This window comes from Camponotus floridanus, unplaced genomic scaffold, assembly GCF_003227725.1.
Source record: "Camponotus floridanus strain SB8 unplaced genomic scaffold, Cflo_v7.5 scaffold19, whole genome shotgun sequence".
In the NCBI taxonomy this organism is placed as follows: Eukaryota; Metazoa; Arthropoda; class Insecta; order Hymenoptera; family Formicidae; genus Camponotus; species Camponotus floridanus.
The window spans coordinates 2,362,921-2,386,540 of record NW_020229314.1 but is presented as its reverse complement, the minus strand read 5'-3'; the positions used below and the strand labels follow the sequence as shown (position 1 = coordinate 2,386,540).

General features: G+C 31.6%; 1 protein-coding gene across 3 annotated transcripts in view; it reads right to left on the bottom strand.

Annotated features, from left to right (window-relative positions):
* LOC105248084 overlaps positions 1 to 23,620 on the bottom strand; it is a 66,466-nt gene that overhangs the window by 15,121 nt on the left and 27,725 nt on the right. For 2 of the 3 annotated variants that reach the window (XM_011252668.3, XM_011252676.3), the window contains exon 3: positions 3,762 to 3,854. In XM_011252668.3, coding sequence (XP_011250970.1) covers positions 3,762 to 3,854 — 93 coding nt within the window. Of the gene's footprint in view, positions 1 to 3,761; positions 3,855 to 6,889; positions 7,140 to 23,620 lie in introns of those variants that run through there. The other variant, XM_011252693.3, reaches the window with a different exon arrangement.

The window sequence follows — 23,620 nt, the reverse complement described above, 5'->3', positions numbered from 1 at the left end:
ACATATCAGATTTGACAACGAAATATCGAGAGCAAATCGAATCGCGAAAATGGTAAGCTTGAATTTCAACTAGAAAAAAACCAGAATACGTTATTTAATTATTACTCGTATAATATTGTGGCGATTAATGTCACATAATATCGAGCAGGAAATTACACCGATTAAATCTTGACGGTATTATTTAATCGAGAAGTGTGTAGGCATTTGTCGTAAGAGAAGTAGCCACTTACGTAGGCTTAGAACATTACCTCCTTCGTTTGCGAGACAAGGTTTATTTAAAGCGCTCGACTTTGAATGAATATTTAAACGCTAACCTGCTTGTACTTTCGATGTGATGTTGTGTAAAAAGATTTAACAGTTGAATTAAATTTCCCCAATAATTTCTTCGAAAGAAAGCATCTTGAGCTTATTAATTTAAATAAGATAAGAGAAATAAAAAAGAGAGTATGTTATTAGATATAAAATATAACATTAAATGAAAGTTAAGAAAAAGTAGTTTAAGTCACTGCTAAATATTCCGAGATATAAAAATTTAAAGAAATTATTGGCATCGACATAAATGATTCTATAATAACGAGAAATTATCTCGGATATCCATAATTAAAATAATAATCTATATAACATGTATTTTTGTGAAAAAGATTGCAAATTACACCTTTTCTCAGCAAAATTGATTATATATATATATATATATATATATATATATATATATATATATATATTGAAAAAGTAACGGTTTGCACTTTACTTAATATTATTTATAAAATATTATTAAATGTACAGAATATTATTATATTTATAAAATATTATTAAATATATACAGGAAATTATACTGATTACGATGGTTTATTATTTAGCGAATGATCTTAATTGGTTCTCAAAATTATGAGTACGGTCACCATTTATCATTACCATCTAACTAACTGTATTCAGGAACATGAAACATGCAAAAATGTTAGAATTATGCTCGTAAATACTGCCGATATGATCTGTGCTATTAGAGACACTGTACGGTTCATATCACACAGCTGCATCAAAATTAAATTTCATGGTATAAGAATTGTATAAATTTTGAACATTTTTCCGGCTCTTTAGAAATTGTAGAGTTAAATAGACAGGAAATATTTTATGGAGAAATGTCATCGCATAAATAATCATAAAGGTAAGTTACATTGTTTGTGCAACATTAGAAATTCTGTTCTCTTCCTGGGTTAACCGAAGGAACTTGGATCAGTCACTGATAAGAAATATTGTTGAGAGTATTTGTATAAATTTAAATAAAAACACACAAACATAGTTAACAAAAGTTGCAAAATTTTGTCAGCAAATATTTCTTGATATACACATTGTTTAAAAATTAATGCAAGAAGAAATATCGTGTCATGTGACTAAGGAATCTCACAGCATTAAAGAATCCTCCTCCCCCAAAATGCGTTCGTGGTGAATCATCTTAAACATTCCATTGGGGTTAAATTTCTTCTCGAGTATAGATATTGACCTTCACATGGATATGCGAGGACGTAATCTTATTATTCAAAAACTTTTTTTCCTCGTCTATGTAATTTTGTTTAATATTAATTAGAATTCAATATTAAAAATTTAAGATTTTAGTTTCATAGATTTTAATTTCTTATTTTTGTTTTATTAATTTTAAGGTATATTAGTGAACATGAATCTGTTTACAAACAAATTTATCTTTCTACGCTATAGAAATAATTATCCAGAAATTTTGGACAATTTAATAAGAAAACAGCCTTATCTGATCCCCATCTAAATGCCTTTTGGAAACATGTCACGGTATTTATTTCGAAAAGTGTTCAGCCATAATGCTTTGAAAATTTGTCTCATACCGATAAACGTGTAACAGGTAGATTTTCTGTGAAAGTAGTGCAGAGAATCTGGATGTTTAGAGATAGATCCTAAAAGTTATCTGCGTAAAAGCGCTTGACATGCTCAGACGTTAAGATGCAAGCGCGTCCAACAAAACTATCTCAAAATATTTAAAAAATATTTTTTTCTTTGTTTATATATCTTTGCATATTAAATATTCCAAATATTATATAACATAAATAAATTAATTAATAACATAGTAAATAATTTAATAATTTAATAAAAAGTAATAGTAAATGACATTTACATTCAAAGCAAGGTTTAAAATAAAATAATGTTCTCATGAAAAGATTGTGTATCATTATTTACATGTCACACAATTATCATCAAATGAGTTATAAATTGTGTAACATTTATGTCAAGATTGTCAAGTGTTGTAATGAGCGAGAAAATGAGCTTTAGTGTTACATAGTTTCGAATTGCGGTAATTTTGGGCGAAATTGCACCGCTTGAAAGACGAATCTGGTAACATGAGGCGTATTCCGACCGGTGATTGTTCTCGAATCGTGCCTGTATCCTACGTCTCGAGCAATTATCTTTCAAGATTGCTAATTAACCTCGTGAGAAGATCAGTGAGGAACTTGCATTTCCATCTACTTCTCAAGTAGCCTCGAATATACGATTACCGAATACCATCTAGTTCGTTCCTTTTCACGATAGATTGTTTTGGATCTTCCTTTGAAGCTGACCTTCCATGATAAAAACAGACAATGTCTACCACGATGGACCAACGCGCAGTTTTCCTGCGGCGCTCCTCGTCAATCATGGACAAAAACAGAGAGAACATTGGCAAAAAAATCCGTAAAGCATAGATCCCGTTATAATGGTTAGCCATATTTCGACGTGATCACGTAAAACGCGACAGAGAAAATAAATAGCAAATAGAATCAGGCTTCTATTTTCGATCTGTTCAACACTAGAGGAAAAAAGCAATTAAAAATCGATGCTACATACTAGAAATATACAATGATCATTAAATTTTTCACTTCCGGTTTAAACATTTCTGAATTGACTGCATTACATATAGACATTTGCATTTTGCATTTTGAAAAATATTAATAATATCTATTGCATTATTTCACAAAGTTTGTTAATATAATATTTCATATTCTTAGTCTCAGTATATTAAATATTAATTCAAACATGCTTATAAAAATTGAATGATGCAATAAAATTATAAGGAAATTATAGGAAACAATGAACAGATTAATGCAAAGTTAATTTCTTTGTTGTAAATATTGTTCGAGTAAATTATTCGTTTGCCTCGTAGATTCATTGTAAATATTTCAGCGCGAAGAGAATAGTTTACGCATTGAATAGAAGATAATTAGCTTTGCCTTTTCTTTACGAACAAAATACATCAGGATATTTTATCACACCTCATTTTCACTGTTATTGTGAGATTATTTCTAAATAATTTTTTTCCTTGAATTTCATACAGGGCAAAATTTATCCGGAAAAAGATTCAATTTCTTCTTTGTGTGAACATTATTTAAATTATTTTGTTTCCCTTTGTTAGGATGCGAAGCCGCAAGAACTCATCGATACGTAAAAGTGTCAAGGTAGCGCATTAGAAAAACCACAGCTTAGGACATTTGTCGTTGCAGGCACAACTACTGTAATCAATCTCGTAGTACGTTGTAACTAAAAGTTATAATTGCGAGGAGGACAAAGAGAAAAGCGGCTGATGAATATTTAGCTTTACAAGTTCTACAAGCAACTTCTCTGTTGTGTACTTTTGTCTCAATGTTTTCTAAAATTAGTTAAAAATTACGTATATTTAAAAAATATATATAATAATAGAAGAAGGTAGTAATTAAAGAGATTAATTTAAAGAGATTAATTTCTTTGCAATTTTTTGATTCGCTTACCTTGAGTGCGCAAAAGATGCAAGATTCTCGCATGCAAGCATGTCCGGAAAGTTCTCTGAAACTCCGTCGAAAAATATCAAGGTGCCATAAAACCTGAAATAAAATTAAAAAATCTTATGATAATTTTTTCATACAATTATATTGACTCAAATAAAAATTTTTCAGAAAATGTCTAGCAAGAATGAATATTTTGTATCTATAAAATAAAGTTATATTTCTTTCTTTCTCTCTTTATTAAAAAATTTATTTCTATAATATTTATTATTCTCGAAAGCTTTGTGTGAAAATTTGCATGCATATAATCGTAGCTATAATTTGTGTGTGATAATTTTAGCAATTATGTATATTAATATATGTACCACTTCCTCTGTCAAATTACATGTTATTGTGTTATTATGTCTATTCATCAAATTATACGCTATTAGTCCTTATGCACATGATTAAATTTCGGCATCGATTCTGAATGAAAAATTTATCGTATCCTTTGCATTGATGTGTACGACGTCGGGACAAAAAAGGCAACACGTGGGTATCTACGTAACACAAACGAATAATGTAACGTAAATGTGTCGGGACTCTTTATATGGCATCGATCTACACCCGTATACGACAGTAGCCCACTGTATTATGAGCACATTATTATACCGGGGGAAAGTAAATCACGATTTCCGTACTCATGTCCTCGGCCGCATAGCGGAACATAACTTCCCTTTTCCTGTGTTACGATGTGAAACAATATTCGATGCCTTTGAGAATAATATCAAATTTGAACCTTTATGCAAAAAACCGCAGACATAAGTTTTATAAATTTAATATTTATAATAATATATTCTATGGTATAATTTTTACACCAGAGTATACATACTTTACATAGTAAAATATATTCTACAATTGCGTGCATGTCCACTGCAAGAAAATAAATTTTGTTATTAATTTAAACGTAATTTTCCAAAATGTAAATTTTCTAATAATAATATAATACCATAAACAATTAAAATTTATTTTATTATTACATCATCGTTAAAGCAGATACTTCTGCAGGAAGTGTTTTTATTGAATGGGCGTATATTGAAAGAATTATGAGATTGAAAAAATAAGAGAGGAGAAGAGATTTCTTTAGAATAAATATGGACAATCTAGTCTGAATGGAATTTCTATAGAAAAAAATACGTCATTAAAACAATATAATATTTAATAGTAGTTGTATCAATAAAAATTATATAAATATTAATAGAATTTATAATCTTGTCTTATATTTTTCTTGTATTTATATTTTGATTATATTTAAATCATTTATATACATATAAGATTACCATTATAATATATTTATATTATATTATATTATATTCATATTATATGTAACTATATTTTGATAACTAATTATTAAGAAAATTAATACACACACATACTATTCCCTTATTTCTATTCTTATATTGCTATTCAAATGATAATATTTCTTCTTTTCTGGAACTTTGCCGTAAAGTTATAATTTTATAGAGCATACTCATCTCAAGCGTGCTTTGATACCTGTTAATTGGTTTTCTACCTGATGCACGAACCAATTAACGGCAAAAATTGTGAAAGGCTTGGCAATAACGGTTGTTAATGCTTATTAATCCGACAACTGTTTATCAAGTCGCATAATCAATGATTTATAATGAAGATTTATGACAATATCCATTAAATCAAAGCAAAAACAAAGGCGCAACAAAATATAATTGTTGACAATTAATTATAAAATAGTAATAATTGTACATATTTAAAATGTAATTAAAACGCACATGATTAAGATGTGCGTCACCAATCTTTGCATAATTTACTGTTCACCCGACCGCGTTAAGAAAAAATTCAAGAACGATCGTATGAATTGTGTCTGATGAGAATTTCAAAGCGCTCCAAATACCCAGTTACTGCTGCGTGACGATCGTGCGAGATATTTTCCATGGTATTATCATTATGAAGCTTATTATGAGCTACATCTACAAATAGTGATAAAAAGTGATAAAAATAATGCAAAAATTTTTTATTAATTGCAATAATGCGCTTATCTTGATTAGTGTTTCGATAATTTTTCCTCAAAATCTTATACAACCTATCCTATAATGAAAGACAAATCACTATGCAGAAACCGCTTTGCCGCGTTTTCAGCAACCGCAAATGTCTGACCTCAAGCGACTACAATAATTGCAAAGCCGCACCCAAAACTTTCTTTACAATCATCTAATCTATGACGTATCGACTTCACCGATAGATCAAAGATGAAATTATTCTACGCTTTACCAATGAGTTTGAAAGATCGGCGTCACACATTGGCGCGCATGTAAAATCGCACGGTTCACGCTAGATCTGGTGAATTGATAGGAGAAAAAAAACGCACGATGCATGTAGAATTTTCTGCAATACAATAAACGGGAAGTGCTGCAATGTTATTATCGGAAAGTTACGTAAATAAGTTATCCACTGGTTTGCCGTGCTCTCTTTAGATCGACCTTAAACCCCTCTTCAATAAAAATATATAGATATTTGCATTATCTTGTAAAGTATTTTGAATTGCAAAGTAAATATCAAGAAATTGTAAAATGATATTTGTTAATTTTGTATTGCAAACAATTTTCTTTAATTCATTATACTTGATTAGATAAAATGCTTTCATCTTTTTAAATAGCCTCTGTAAATTAGATGATAATATTTTTATCTTGTTATAAAATATTTTATAAGTCTGATCATTCTTCATAATAATTAGCAATTTAATATCACATTGAAAATGATACCGTGTTGAAAAATTTGACATTACACATTATACGATACTCCTAACTGTCAACACAATATATACATTATCAACGTATCAATTTCTTCACAAAAAAATATATAATGCGAATAATTATAATAATGCCAATTTTCATGATTTTTTTTATAATACGAGAATATCGATGTAATAATCGCGAGATGATTTACGCCATGGATAAGAATCAACAGGTAGGATGGGTATAACGGTATGCGATATTATCGTGCGATACTGAACCGCAACTTATAATACCTTACAAACGTTCATCAATTTAACATTGTTAGAAAACAAGAGAGTTCCTAATAAATAGAACAACAAAAGAGGAAAAAATATAGGATCGAACCTTGGCAATCTGGAAGAGGGCCTGCCTCCGCGGCCTCTGATCCTGCTTCATAACTATTGGTCGGTTTACTCCAATTTGCGAAAGAACGATCCGTCACACCGCTATTTTGTCACGAAAATTCGCGAGAAAACATTCGGGAATCATCGATAAACGCATCGATTGTAAATTGCACCGTACATTATGCACTGTACTCCGGAATGATCAAAGGAAACGCGAACGCAGAACGCGATGCGGCCGCGCAAGGTACTCTCTTAAGCTGGCGTCGATGTAACAATGCCCAGACGGGGCCGGGAGAGTTCAACGATGACAGCGCTACGCGGGACTCCTGCGGGCAGGTACGAAAGCGAACGGGGACCGGTGATCGCGGTCGTGGGCCCACTATAGCTCGCATACTATAGTACGCTCGTACGAGCTTATAGTACGATGTATAGTACGCTGTAGTACGATGGGATTCGGACTCTTTCAGGGACGCATCCTGCCCCCTTTTGTGAGCATCGAAAAAGGCACCTGCGAGTCATTGTGAGTCCTTTCAAAAGCAATTTTCAATTTAACATTAATATATTAATATAATATATTAATTTTCTTGATGGATGTGTGTATTATCTATAAATATTAGTTCTTATCTATTTATTAATTGTGTTTCGAGAAATTATTTTCGAAGAAAGCATGTAAATAATATCAGAGCAAATAAAATAGAGTCTCTAACATTAACTTTCAATCCTTCTCATATATATTCCTAAAAAATATATATTAATAATTATAGAAATGTTATAGAAATGTAAAAAGTTAAATATTGATTTCATTATATTATTTTTGTAATGAATTTGCATATTAATATATTACACGGGTAATTTAATAATATTAAAAAGTAAAACGCAATTTAATAAATAAAAATAAAAAATAAAACTAAAACTAAAAATAAAAATAAAAATAAAAATAAAAGTAAAAATAAAAATAAAAATAAAAATAAAAAATAAAAATATTGTACAAGAGAGATCTTATTAATATTATAATTTAATGCAATTTATCTAGGATTAATGCTAGGCAGATCCGATCCTAACATTTACTACAGTCTATACATAGACTGTAGTAAATGTTAGGATCGGATCTGCCTGGTCGATGCTTACAAGCATCGGCCATTTTTACTACGAGATTGCGGCGTGGGTGAGAGGCCTGGGATCAGTCGGCTCATGGTGGAGAGAAGGGAGGATAAGCGACGTCGGAGAAGGGCGACCAGGTTTTCGGTGGAGCGGAAAGGGGAAACAGCGAGCGTAGAATACCGAGATAAAGCATCGGTGAGGGACAGAGGACGAAGACGAAAATGTAAAAAGCGGGGGGATATGGCGAATGAGACAGAATAGGAGAGGGAATCATGGGACTGGACAACGTTTTACGTTACGCTACGCTGCTACGAGAGATCGTTACGCAATTTGATTCGGGAAAGAATGAACGGGCATGTATAATTTGGGAACTCTCTCTTTCCCCTCAGGTTTTGATGGATTAGATCTTTAACCTATCCGGTGTAGGATTTAAGTGACGATTAAAAAAAAATACTTTCTAATACTTTAAAGAAATTAATTTCTATCTATTTTATTAATCAGAATAAATCTGACATACATTTGATATTCTATCCCTAAAAAAATATATTAGGAGGAAGAATGAAATAAAAATTAATGGATTTGGACTCGTCCGGTATATAATGGATGATTTAAATGACGATTTATGAAAATATTTTCTAATATTTAAAAAAAAAATAATTTTTATCTATTTTATTAATCAAACCTGACATTTGATAAAAAATATATTAAGAAGGAAAATAAAATAAAAATGAAATTTTACAGCATATCTTCTCTCTTTTTTATTCCTCTTTATTTTTTTTGAGTAAGAATATGAAATGTTCAAGTATATACAGATTTATTAAATTTAGAAATTTGTAGATAGCTTAATATCGCTAGTCGAATTTTTCAAAAGGTTAAATGAGATTGTGTAGTCGACCAAACTAGCCAGAATTATAATTTATTCAATACGACGTTTCGACCATATGGTTGTGGTCCTTATCAAGTATACACTGAAATAGATATATAAATTACAAAAAATTTATTATTTACATCTAATTTTCGGTTTAGACCGTAATATGCACAATTAATTTAGTTTAAACGTGAGATGTTTTAATATACATACAAATTAGCCGACGTAATGATAATCAGAGTATCGGCATAGATAGTAATCTTGTGCAAAGCACAAGGCACATTAACAAACTTTATTTTAAATTCGATTTTTGAGAACAATGAGTCCGTGTGGGACCTCGTCAAAGACTGAACACGATCATAAGTAAAACGGAATTACATGACCTTTATTATTTTGTCATAAATGTTGTTTAAATTTTCTGTGTCTCTTTGTAAGTTGATTAGGTTATCAAATCTCTTTATGAAAAACATCTCAGCAATTTCTCTTTTACGAACATACTTTTCGCTGTGTAGGATGTTCGGTTTTATCCAATCAAAATCATGACCAGATTCTAATCTATGCTTGCTAATTACTGAATGATTAGTTTCATGTAATTTAATGTTGTTACAGTGTTCTTTTACTCGCGTACGTAAATGTCTTTTTGTTTGTCCGATATATGCTAAATTACAGTCTTTACAATTTAATTTGTATACAACGCCTGTTTTATCATTATCGTGTAAGCGATCTTTACCACGTGTAATTAAATTATTTTGTTTTTTAATTATCTTATACACGACCTTAAAGCCTCTATTACGCAGGAGACGGTATAAATCTTGACTAACATTTTCAACATATGGTATTGTGATAAACGGAGTCACGTCAGAACGAATAAGATTCACATCAGTTGTACCATTATGGTCACGATTATTTAAAATGTTGAGTCTTTTTTTAATGTGTTTATATATAAGATGTTCCGATTTATATATCTATTTCAGTGTATACTTGATAAGGACCACAACCATATGGTCGAAACGTCGTATTGAATAAATTATAATTCTGGCTAGTTTGGTCGACTACACAATCTCATTTAACCTTTATTAAATTTAATTAATAAAAAAATAAATAAACAAAAATTTATTTTCTAGATATATTTCTTTAAATTGTTATTTAAACTGTACATTATATATCGAACGGCTTGAAGATTCAATCCATCTAATCTTGAAAAGAAAGAAAAAGCTTTAAAATTATATATTATTATTTATGAGCTCGCTATGATTAAAATAAAGACTTTAAATACGACAATTATCGAAGCGCAATCATAATATTTGTCAATAAAATACTACCTTTTAGCTGTGCAATGCTACGAGAGCAGCTGTCGGCAGAGAAGTTTTTCGCTGTCACATAATGGCAGAGTGCATAACACATAAGGATCATTTTTTGCAATATAAAATGCGCTTGCATATGGCCATACCTTCAATAGTGATTAATACCCGCGTGCGAATTTTTGCGAATGCCGATACAATACGAGTGCTTACAATGGCGAGAAAGGCGGGGAGTTATTACAATACCAGTTATTGCAACAGAGCACATATTGGCCCATGGTAGCATAACTGCATTGTGCACAAAGATACCTTAAACTGTCACATGTGGAGAATGCTGCGATAATCGCAAGCGCAATAAATATATGATACGCAGCGTTCCACGTAAAAATATATATCTTTTTATCTATAATAAATGGTAATAAAAAGTATAAAATATATTAATGGTAATAGTGGTAATTAAAAGAACGAAATTTACTAGTCGAGTTACAATCACCACGACGTTTACATCATAAATCATTGATTGCGTGCCGAATAAATAGAATTATGATTCAACTTAAAATGCTTTATCCACAAGATCGCATAAACATGACATTGATTGATTTATGTAAAAAGTCCAAGTAAATTTCTTACAAGGTGCTCAAAAGAAGACAACATATATTCTTTATTAATCACACATAAACGAATATAAAACTTTAATAATTACAAGTCATTATAATTCGGCGATTTATTTCTTAAAGATATATTTTTAAAAAACTCCAGTGTTCAAACTAATAATTTTTTCAACGTCGGTTTGTTTTAACTAGCGTAAAACACTCTTAAGCACAAAAGAGGCGCCAGACGCTTGAGATTTTCCAGACTCTGCTTGTCAGAGTCAAGAGCGGCAACAATGAAGAACTTTCTTCAAAAACACAAGATACAGAAAGGAAGAGAGCCGCAAGACCGTTGTAAATTTCGTCCTTGATGACTACGCCAAATATAGATTTTCCGAGAGAACACCTGCTTTTCCAGCTTAAACATTTTCGGATCTCTACTTTTTAATTTTTTAAAGAAATATTTGCTTTATATTTTACGTCTCCTGTTATCTCTATTTTTTCATGTTAAAAATAATAAAAGAAATTTTAAATGATTTTTATGACTCAGAGATACAAATCTCTCAGGTTTATTTTAAGTATGAATAAATATATTCATATTCATATTCCATTTTTCTCGTATGATAGAGATATGTTTCTTATCTAATAATATAGAATTATTATATATTGCATTTTTTCCATTGCAGACAAAGACGTCAAAGAGAAAGCATTAGTAAATCATCTTTAAAATGTCAGCGATCCATTACTTGAAGACGTTCAAATCATCGCGCTTTGCATCAGTAAGCGTATCGCATAAGACTCTATTGTTCGAGACAAAGCATGAAACACAACTTCGCATCGAACGTTAATTTCCCATCGGAAAAATGTTCATGTGGGCGTAAAGGCGCTAAAATAACTGTCAGTGTATCTACAAAATGAATAAATTCTATTCATCACTGATAATTGATTGAAAATGTTAAGGTGAGAAATTTAATATTTAAATCTAATATATAATTAATATTTTCGTTGAAACACAATTACTATAGTTTTTACAAAGAATAAGAAAGTACGATAATAGTCCAACTGCTATCCAAGATCCATATCTTATAAGGTTTCACGAGTGCATCTGCCTTCTCGTAGTATCACCCTACGATGCAGGTGGTAACTAATAAAATATCATATGTTGATTAAGAGAATTTCCCCCTCCTTCGATGCAATAAAAAATTCTATTAACCATAACCGAATATAAATTATCAATAAATTCAATATCGAACGATCACATTTTTATTTGCAAATTGTAGAATAAAAAAGAGAGCTTTTCATTAAAATTTTAAAAGAACATAATGGAACCCTGCAGGTGTAACGAAAGTTCTGTTTCATTTAAATACACACGATCCAAGGGACATTGAAAGGGAGGCTAAGCCAGTGAATAGGTACAAAGGAACGAGTAAAGATATTCGAGCACGAAAAGCTAAGGGTCGACCGAGCTACCTGCTGCATTTTGAACAACCTGAACTCGATAAGTTGTCCAAACTGCTGAGCCAGAATGGATCAAGACGAAGCAGTCTCAGGTGTGCCGATCGAGGAAGCGATCATCCATTCGTATTCAGCGATGTGTGACTTCGTAGCCAACGACCCGCTTTTAACCTCACATGTGAGAAGTATTTACATTTGAGATGATATCTTGGCGCAAGCGACGGACTCCAGTTGCATCCGGGTGTTTAGTTTCGAGTGCGCAACTTGAGAGAGACAGCTTTAGAGGAATCTTAAGTCGCCCGCTTATCATCGGATAAAAACTCTTAGTCGGCGACCGCGAGACTTCTTAAGCTGTTTAATTCTCGGAACACTTCAGAAAAAAATATCCTTATATCTATTATAAATTATTATAGAAATAATTAATGAGTCAGGAATAAATCATTATTTGTAAAAAATATTATACAAAGCTGATTAAAGCAATATCGGACTAATTATTTGATAATTAATTTAATTCAACAATTGTTATAATTTGCTTAGTAAGTCTGTGATGCTTCAATATTTTATGGAATCGTTCAGTTATTGATCTTTCTTTATTATAATATTTTATGAATAATGAGAAAGAATATATTTGTCTGAATATCTCGAATATGATCGATTTTAAATCATCAAGACGAGTCGCAGGTGTCTTCGAATGACAGAGCAGCGAATAAATGTCAACCTCGAAGCCACACATTCTCGATCTTCATGATCGAATAACGCGGTGAAAGGAAAAGATTTCACGTGCATCGCGAATGCCAGCGCGGTTGTACTCATCTTCCATGATTTATGCAACCTCATTGAAGATGATGCAGGAGTTATCCCCGTGAACGCTTTGCATTCGTTCCACAATCATCTTGTTATGATTATCCAGCAAAATCTAGATTATAAAAAACGAATTCAAACAACACGATTGAAACAACGATCGAAGCTATTTTTTTTATCTCATAAAACGACAAGAAAAGAATGACGTTTTAAGCAGTGCGCGTGTACATATTATTTTAAAATATTAAAAAGTCGGTCAAAGAGAAATATTTTTTTACAAAATTTATTTGCAGAATTATTTAGCAGTGTAGGATAAGCGCTTGGGTTATTTGTTTAAGAATAAGGCGAGGAAATAGACAGATCGAAAATCAAGCGAAGATACAATTATAGCAGATAATATACATGTTTCCTGTTTATATTTCACGAATGACAACTTAAGAGTGTAATCTTATCAATTTGAAATACAACTCAGTGTATCAAAAATCTTTTGAATAAAAAAAATAATATGATTATCTAATTATCAAATCTCTCAACATATGAGTGATATATCGAGGATAAATTTGTTCTTACAATAGAATAAAAATAATAATAAGAAATGGGATCTCTTCTCTTTCTTTCTTTCTCTCTGAAAGATCATCAATTTTTTCATAAAAAATGCAGATCATATTACGAGAACTAATTTATTTTCTTGATACTTAATAAAACGAGAAAACGTGAATATTGCAAAATAGGCTAGACGAACTAGAACCTTGCAAAATACATATGCACGATGTTTGCTATAACTGTAGACCCGAGATTGCATAGCTCGCCTGGTTTCGTTGTTTCCGGAAAGTTGTTAGGCAAATGAATGCACGGACACTTCCCACAAGATAACAGCTTGAAAAGTTACCGCTAACATCCGATATGTTCTCTCACCGTAAAGAAGTTTCGACATTTGTGTTGACATTATTTCCCTAAAATCAATCTGCGTAAAATAAAGTTTTTTTAGAAACTTATATACTTATTCACTTTGAAAAACATTTCTTTCATCCAAAATTCTTTCATTTTTTATTTGTTATTCGTGTGTGACGAATGTCATTCAATTGTTCATTCTTTTAAAGGACAGTTGCTTTTGTATGATTTTCTTATATATATAATTTGTTAAAAAAGTATTTGTATTAAAAATTAACAATTAAATAAATATAGCGATAATTAATATATTACGATTAAGAAGATTCTGATAGTTTGAAAGTCGCATGTATCGATGTATCGATGTCAATATTTTATCACATTGTGAAACGCGCACGTGCTATAACTACTCCGAACAGAAATAAGAGAGAGGTAAGGAGAATACATAAACATATCGATATCGAATTGTATGGTGGTAAGAAGAAAGTGCAATCACTGCATACGCGTGCACCTGTAGCTGAGTCGCTTCCTACAAGGTTTAGTAGGCGAATCCGCTCGATGAGGATGAGCCCAAGGTAATCGACATAATTATCACTGAGAGAAACAACAAAATTGATTATCATCAAATCGACAAGTCTTTGCAGAACATTCATCAAATATCCTGATTGCAGATTTAAACCTAAAAGATTAGCTAAATTGAATTTAACCGCAATATATGAATCAATTTGCAAATATAAGTATCTCGTCAAAGTAGCAAAACTCTCGCTATATAAGTAAATTATAAACTGTAAAAAAAGTTGCTTCCTGATTTATTTATTTCCTGATAGTATATGTCTTGCAAAATTTTGAGAGATTTTTAAGAAAATTTCTAAAAAAAGGTGATGTGAGTAAGAATTACAATTTTATTACTTATCAGTTTTTCCGAAAGCTTTCATGAAAGTCGCCGTTGCTTATTCCTCCTTTTATACAAAGCGCTACAATACTTGTCGTACAAGATTTTGAGAAATCATTAAAGAAATTGTTGAAAAAAAGAGACGTGAGCAAGAATTACAATTTTAGTACCTGAGTTTTCGAAGGCTTTCATGAAAGCCGCCGTTGTTTATCCCTCCTTTTATACGAAGTGTTATAGTGGAGCCTCCACTTTCCAAAGCTACTCGCACGTGCGCCGTTCACCGCATTAAGAAGAAGAAGAAGAAGACGACGACGACGAAGATGTGATGATGAAAAAAAGAAAACAAAATGCCACGAAGAGACGGCACGAAAGAGCGGCAACGCGAAGGCAAAACTGGTTTTCTCGACGCTGTTACGATGGTCCACGAGACGTCATCAACGCACACACGTGGCGGTACGCGTCGAGATTAAAGCGGAATCATCGTTTGATTTAATGGCAGCACGAGGCGATATCGAGAAAATGTGTGAATCGAACGCGTGAAAGAGCGGAAATTGCGCAAAAATAATTTTGCAATTCGCAACCATAACGTGAGTGCGGTTCACGCGGAATCCCCAGTGAACGTACATATATCCGCTCCAGCATTCGCTAGAGTCGACCACGATCATGCAACATGCAACCAGAATTCATTGTATATTAATGTGACATAGATTTTGTATTAAATTACTTTCGCGAAAGCACTAATTCTCTGCAGCATTCTCATAAAGATATAAAAAGCATGGGATGTATTTAAAATGGTAACCGGTTCTCATACCGGTTCAATTATCTATGATCCATTCTATGGTTGTCTTTTTATCCTTAAAAAATCGAAGCGTTTTATTATAAAATAAAATTATTTTTATAAAATAAAAAAAGTACCGTAAGTAGAAGTGAATCATATCGAAATGACGTAAAGAAGACGAGCTTAATGTACTCGTTAGATGGGTTAATACAACTGACACGCATTCTAACCGCGTGCGAGAGGAACCACAATCGCACCGCGAGTCTTCAGTGAGAGAAGAAAACCCGTTGTTTTCGTATCGTCTGCAGGAGGCCATACTACTTGGAAAAAAAATAGAAAGATGGAGAGAAAGAAGTGGAAAGGCCAGAAGAGAAAGAAGCGAAAGAGAGAGGAAGAGAGAGAAAGAAAGAGAGAGAGAAGAAAAAGAGAAGAAAAGATGACATGCTAGAGAAGGACCGACAGAGAACCGGTTTTACGAGGGGTAAGAAGAGCAAGCGACGAAGTGGAGTTGTATATATGAGTAGTAAAGAAGGCCAGCGTGGCCTGTTACGAGAGAGAAAACCGGTTCCACGATTCAAACTGGAGTAAAAGTGTATTGCATCGTCGACGACGATGTGCTTCGCCAAATTATCCCGCGCACTTCCATGTTTACAATTCGAAATATGTAGGTGGCCCAGAAATAGTTATAATTCTAAATAAATGATGATATACGACGAGACTACAAACGAATGATGACATATGACGAGACTACAAACAAACATATTTATCGATCAGTCAAAAAGAGACTATGCAAAAATAAAAAAATAGAAATTATTTTGTTGATTAAAAATTAATGGTTTTTAAAATAGCGTGCAATCATATATTATTTTTTGAGATCTTCCTCGAGATAAAAATATTGGAACATCTTTTATGAGCCGCCATTTAAATGCTCCTTTCCTCAATAAAAGGTGAACAAGTTTTCAGACTAGACTCATTATCCTCTTTCAAACAGAAATTATTATCATCACTTTTCATTAAGATTCCGTTTCCTTGTAAATAAAATAAATGTAAGATATAAATAGGATCAAGTTTTTTTGAAAAGTATATAAGAGATTACATAAACAGGATTATTGAGCATTAATTATTATTCACAATATGATAACTGTTCATGATTTCGTTACAAATTGTTTGAACGAAAGCCGAATCTGATATTTATCATGAAATAAATTTTATCTCGAACGCGCGTCATCGGACTCTGTGCTCTCTTCTTTCACAGTAAGAATCAGATATCTTATTGTACGATTATTAGCATTCATTGTCCGTCTGATCAATCGATTGAAAGTTTACTCGCAATTGCTTTCGATCAAACCCGAGATCGATTTTAACAAAAGAGCTATTGTAAAATTAACAATAATTAATATTTACGAGTTTAGATGAATGGCAATTTAATATTCGCTTGTAAACTTTGTTTTAATTAATCTTATCATGCTATATACATTCACAAATAAAGTTTCTAATTAATTAAAATCATCATATCACGTTTTGCTAAGTAATATATTACACTGAAATGTAATGTGAAATTTAATAAAGAAATTAAATAAACGAGAGTAAAAAATAAAAAAGAAATATATATAATTAAAAATATCTATTTTATTAAATCATACAAATAATATTCTCACGTATATAGAGTCCACGAATATAGCAAGGAACATTATTGCGCATCGTACAGTGAGCAAAAACTGCAAAAGGCAACGAATATCTCGGTAATTCCATCGGGATGATCTTTACCACCGTGTCTGCTTTTCGTGAAAAAATGCCCAAGGACAAAGGCTGCGCGGGAAAGATTCCCATTGGGCGCTCGGTTCCCGCGAATTTACTAAGGGTGATTTCAACGCCGACCATCGTGGAGAGAAGATGGCTTGTTGGAGGCGGCCATACTGCGCACGATGCTATTATCATCAGGAGCCCATTTACTCTCAACATTAATATCTCTCTCCCACATCTTGCTAATGGGGAAAAATCATCTGGGGGGGAAAATCATCTTCTCACAAAAATATTTCTCTTTTGAGTGTTTTTCACCGAATCAAGTTTTAACATTTCTCTCTAATTCTTCTAATTATATGTATTTACTTTTTCACCCTTTATTATCTTCTCTCATACATTGCTTCACTTAATTTCACGTGTATTGTATTATTTAACGTAATACAAGGATTTTAATTAATTAAAAATCTTATTTGTGTACATGTGTGCGTGATGAAATGATACAAAATTTACGAGCGAATATTAAAACGCCATTCGTCTAAACTCATAATATTAATTACTGTTATAATTAATGTAATCGTTACTGTTTTCAAAAAATATTAACCGATTTCCATTTTCTGCATGATATTTATTTTGTGTTAAAGTTTAATTTTTTCTGAAATAATCTCAAGCTGAAAGCATAGTTCTCCATCATTTGCATGGAGATTTAGGACACTACGTAGTATTCGAAGGAGTTCTCCTGGCTAGCACGAGTGAGCGGTTCTTTGTTCTTCCGTAGACCGAGCGGACCGAGGTCAAACGAAACGTGAGGGAGAGTGGTCCACGGTCGCAGCATCCACAAACCAGTTTCCGTTAAAAAGATCTGCTCGGCGGCGCCACCGTACGATGGCTGTAAGCGCGCCTTCCGAAGAACCGCGTTCTCCAGGGCGGGAGGATGTTGACCCGTCATCGCCATTTTGAATCACGGGGATACGTGATCGTAGTACTACACTCACAGCTGGTACCTCAATATTACTCATGCACGACGTATACGAGCGCACGAGCACGTGCGCGTCTCTCGATATCGAGTCACGTATCACGGAAGATTGTTTTTATCGAAAAATTATGTCTCCATATTGTGGTACATACATAAATTTATACTTACAAACTTGTAACTTACTACTTAGATATTTTCAATAAAAATAATTTAATCTTTCTTTCGATAAAAAGTAGAAGAAATTATTATAAAAAATCTGTGAATAATTATAATTTCAAAATTATATATAATATGAGGTTTTCCTTTAACTTATAGTATCTTTATTACAACAATATATATAGTAAAACAAATATAACTCGAATTTATATCCTTTTAAGAACTTTTGTTTTGAAAAAGAGAGTTTAAGTAATGGTAAATTAAATTGTATCTACTATAATTTATGATTATTGCGCATTGTTTACATGCATCAGATGTGACTGCGTGCAAGTGTACGTTATCACTGATATTTGCTAATCAATGTTGCATTACACATAAATCGATCGGCAATAATAAGATTACGCCAAGCTATTGTCATTGAATCCGAAGAGAATCAGAACAATAAAAAAGTTACAAAGTAAATATATCAACTTATCAGGAATATAATTATTCATAAATAAAACAGTAAAATTAATTTAGTTTTCACTGTGTGTAAAATATAATTTTTTTATCATATTTGCGTTTTATAATTATATTAATGTATATCTTTTTTAATTTTTTAAAATTTATATATCAAATTGTTTATATCATCAATTATTTTGAAAATATCATTTTGTGTTAGCGCAATTAATATTATTATTATTAATAAAATTAATTGATCTATTACTTTCATTGCAAAGTAATACACAAAATTTTTGTATTTCTTGGCGAATAGATTTATTTCTCCGAATCATTCAATTATTCACTATAGTATAGATTAGAATATACCTACTTAGTATAGAATGCTTGGCAGTATCAACTATTTACTAATACAAAACACACTTGCCGGCTCAGCTTTAAAATCTTTGAATACACCTGTTGGCATGCCACGAAGCATTTAAATTAACATTCGCTGAATGTTAGACAGTTCCATCGAGAGAGACGATCGTTCTTCTAACTCAAGCTAATTTTACATATTTAAAAAAACACATCTCTAAAAGTTTCGGTGGGAAAATTTCTTACTATGAATTAATCGACCTACTTCAATACAAGACGGGATATCAGTTTAATGTTTTCTCTCTCAAAAGTTTAATTAACCTAAATAAACGTTTCAAGGATAAATTCTAGTAATCGTGTGAAAATATGTATTGAAATTTATTTGTACAAAAATATTTCTTTGAAGCATATGTTTTTATATACGTGAATTATCTAAAAAAAAACCCTTCGAAAATATTTTATCTAAATTAATCTTATGTGATGGCAGTACAAATACGTCTCCATTTGCCGAACAATTTTTTAAACCCTTTAAAATTTATAAATCTGGCAATAGATGTGTTTTTCACATTATCGTATTTAATTATTAAAACAATCGATTTTTTACTTGATTTTATCGGAAATTCGCCTCCTTATAGATTAAATAAAAAATGAAAAAATTGTTTAAAGACAAAAATATTATTAAATGATAATTAATTAAATATCTATTTTTAAATCATATATTATTTGTAAAATTAAGTTAATATAATTACTATTAATTAATATCCATTAATTAATAATAGTATAATAATAGTACTTATAATATCCATTAATTAATAATAGTACAAATTATGTAGTATGTGTACTATTTCGTACGCTAATTATAATATAATACAAAATCTTTAGTATAGCATAAAATATATAATTTTTTTGATATTTTTATAAATACACAAAAATCAAACTCGAATTATCTCACAATTAGACATTGCATAATCAACAGAATCATTCGTATCCAATTTATTTTCATGATCAATTTCAGTCGTGAGTTAAAGTCTTGAATTGTAATGTGTACGTGCAGACATTGCTTTTGATTCTCATTTACATATTTATACATTACTATCTCTTACATATTCATATGGCGACCATACGATTCTTTGACCGATGAATCGCGAGAAAGATTCATTCGCGAGAAGATTCATTCGCTAAAAAATACTGAAGATTTAAACATGAATTTTATCTTTTCTGGATTTCATTTCTGTATCTTATATTTATATTTAATCATTTTAAATAATAATTTTTAAGAAATAATATTTTTATCATCTTTAAAAAATAATAAGTTAACAGAATATTATTAAAATGTTACAAATATAATTTATTCATTTATTTATTTTTACAAAATAAAAACAATTTAAATATCTAAAAATGTTGCCAATAATATATAGAACATTAAAAGACTACATTTTAATTAGAACCTAATTAAAAACTTGATCAGGATATATATGAAACCAGAACATACAAGATAACAAGATAATCTGTGAAAGTCTAATAAGACGAATCGAGTATTACGTGAGCGAATTTGGCACTCGAAGGAAAGAATGGAAGAAACAATAGGCATCGACACGAAACTACCTTTTTATCTGATGCGAATACACTTGCACTGACACGAGAAAATTATCATGACCTCTGCGAGTGAGCGTCGGCCATGTGAACCTACGAAGCAGAAGCTGTTCCGGTGGCGACTTCCGGTTCAACCTGACCTCCACACTCTCCCTTTTCCCCTTTCGACTTAGTCTCCCATTCAACCACCATCTTTCCTATCTCGTGGGCATTTTACTATACCATTGCCTACCACGTGGTCACGGTGGTTGAGCCACGTGGGACCAAACTCAAGTGTGCTTTAATAATATCGGGGTCCCTGGCATATATGTACTCTGATTGGCCCTGATGCTAAACAGTATAAAGTGTGATATACTCTTGTGGAATCCCCTCTCACTATGTTCGTGTGTGTGTGTATGTGTGTGTCTCTGTGTGTGTATAATTCTATTTTTTTTAATTTAGCGTAATGCAATTTTCTTTGCATCAACTTTTTACTTGATGCTTTACTCATACAACTTGATTATGAAAAGATTATGTGTAAATAATTTAATTTCCTAAAATTTATTGAATAATTGTTATTCATTAATTAATTATAATTTGTTAATTGTAAAATGTGTTGAAAATTTATTAAAAAATGATAAATGTGATCTATGTCATATGATCTATGTAAAATTTAATTTCGTATAAAATTGATGAGTTTTTTCACTTTTCCGTTGAATTATTTAGCATAAAAAGTTTGTGTGGCGCTTCCCTTATTTTCCACTTTAATTTGCCGCTTGTTCCTTCGTACGATCTTGCTTTTATATTTTTCTTCATTATCTTATTACAAAAGAAAATCTCTCTTGTAGCTTCAATTAAGAACGAGGTTATCACGCTTACAAGCTATTACTCATCTTTTCTTTAATCAAAAAGTGTAAATTTTCTACGAGCAGATAGCATTATCTGAATTTAAGAAAACTAAAATTTAAGAAAATTATCCTGTTATTGTATTACAATACAATTATTGTAATTTTTCTCTTGTGGATTTTTTATGTACAAATTTATACATACTACACAATAACATGTCTATAGTAAATGTCACATTAATAACAGAAACATTCAAAAAATCTATTTTTTTCGATTAATTTCCAATTTCCTATTAAATTAAATTTAAGATTAGGAATAGGCAGAAAATCAGAGATTGTGCTATTGCAATGAGTCATGCTGAATCAAAGGAAGTAACTTTTAGGGATAGACTCGGAGACTCCAGACTTCTTTGAGACATCCTCCCACGCGAGGCAGCTACCGTGTCCACGTTACTAACTTTATTCCTGAGATTGATCAATGGATAACAGCGTATTTCTCGTGAATTACTATCTAGCATAATACAAAATGTATCTTCAAAAATAAAGTATACAGTATAAAACTTAGTAAAATTTTCGAAATTATATCTCTCCAACGTCATATGAAATTTTAATGTTCTCGCGACGAAAAAAATTATTCAAGTAACCTAGACGAAAGAGAACGTTCTTATCTGAACAATATAAATTTTATTCAAAACACTGAGGGCGCAATTGCACACAACTGACATCCCTATATATTATAATGTTATATATGACAATTAGAATTTTAGCCAAACATCTCGCCGATCGCTGCTGCCGATAACGCATTCGTAACAAGAATTATGATTTAATGCAACCCTTGTTAGTGATAGATATTATCACAGTGCGCATTATCGCGTTACATTACCTTACCAAATCGTCAGTAATAGCGAAGAGACGGCGCGTTGCGTTGACTCGTGAGAGCAACAAAATTACAACGATGATTACCTGTCCGCCGTTAATTCAAGTACTAACGATTCTCAGCATGAGGATTCCCACGAGACTGTCTCGTACGAACGCATATTTACCCGCCCAGGCTCCTCCTGAGTAGACTAAGAACAAAACTCGCCCCCGTATTTGCTACCGCGTTGGCTACTTCCTTTTCTTCGCTTTAATGCATCTCCTTCGTGTGAAGGAGTTTACGCTGTGATACAGCATATTCACTTCCAAATAAATATCTACGAAAGTTCTTGGCAAGGTATCCTGGTAATAGTCGCAACAGCTTGGCTCTCAACTCGAACAGTTCGATAATTATGTAGAGCAATTGATACAAAGATAGATATTGAAGAAGTATAATTACAATTTTATCATAAACGGGATATATTTCGGATGTTCCAATTAAATTGACTTCATAATCATGTGAGATTCGCGAATTTACATAAAAATAAAAGAGCAAATCTTGTTTTAATGCGTAGAGGAAGCTAAATAACGGCTAAAAAAACGGCTTGTATTATGTGCGGATTGTATTTCGACTACGTCGTAATTCTTCAAGTCGTTACTGCTTTTTAGAAATCGCTCAAGGACGAACATTCAAAGAGAGAAAAACTTAGAAAAATTCGAACCTACAGTTTAGTCACAAAGAAGTTTAAAAATGCGCGTTAACCGCATTTTATGACTATACAAGAGGCATTTTCCAAGGCAGGTTCCTTGAAAAGCAGGTTCATTCTTTCTTATCCCGTCATTGCGAATTACTCGCTGAAACGATCTCGGAATAAGAGAAGCTTTTCAAATCATCATCATTAATACATTGCGTTCTACAGCAGGAAAACGCCAAAGAGACATCGCTAATTTCCTGCAGCATTCTTAGCGTTCTCCAAAGGCGTCAGGATTCCCTTCTTTCAATGCATGCAATTCAGTTTCCGCGCGAATCAAAGAATCCTTATCATTATAATTGTAAATAAATATTGTAATATTATTATTATATTATATTATTTATTATATATTCGTAAATAAATATAA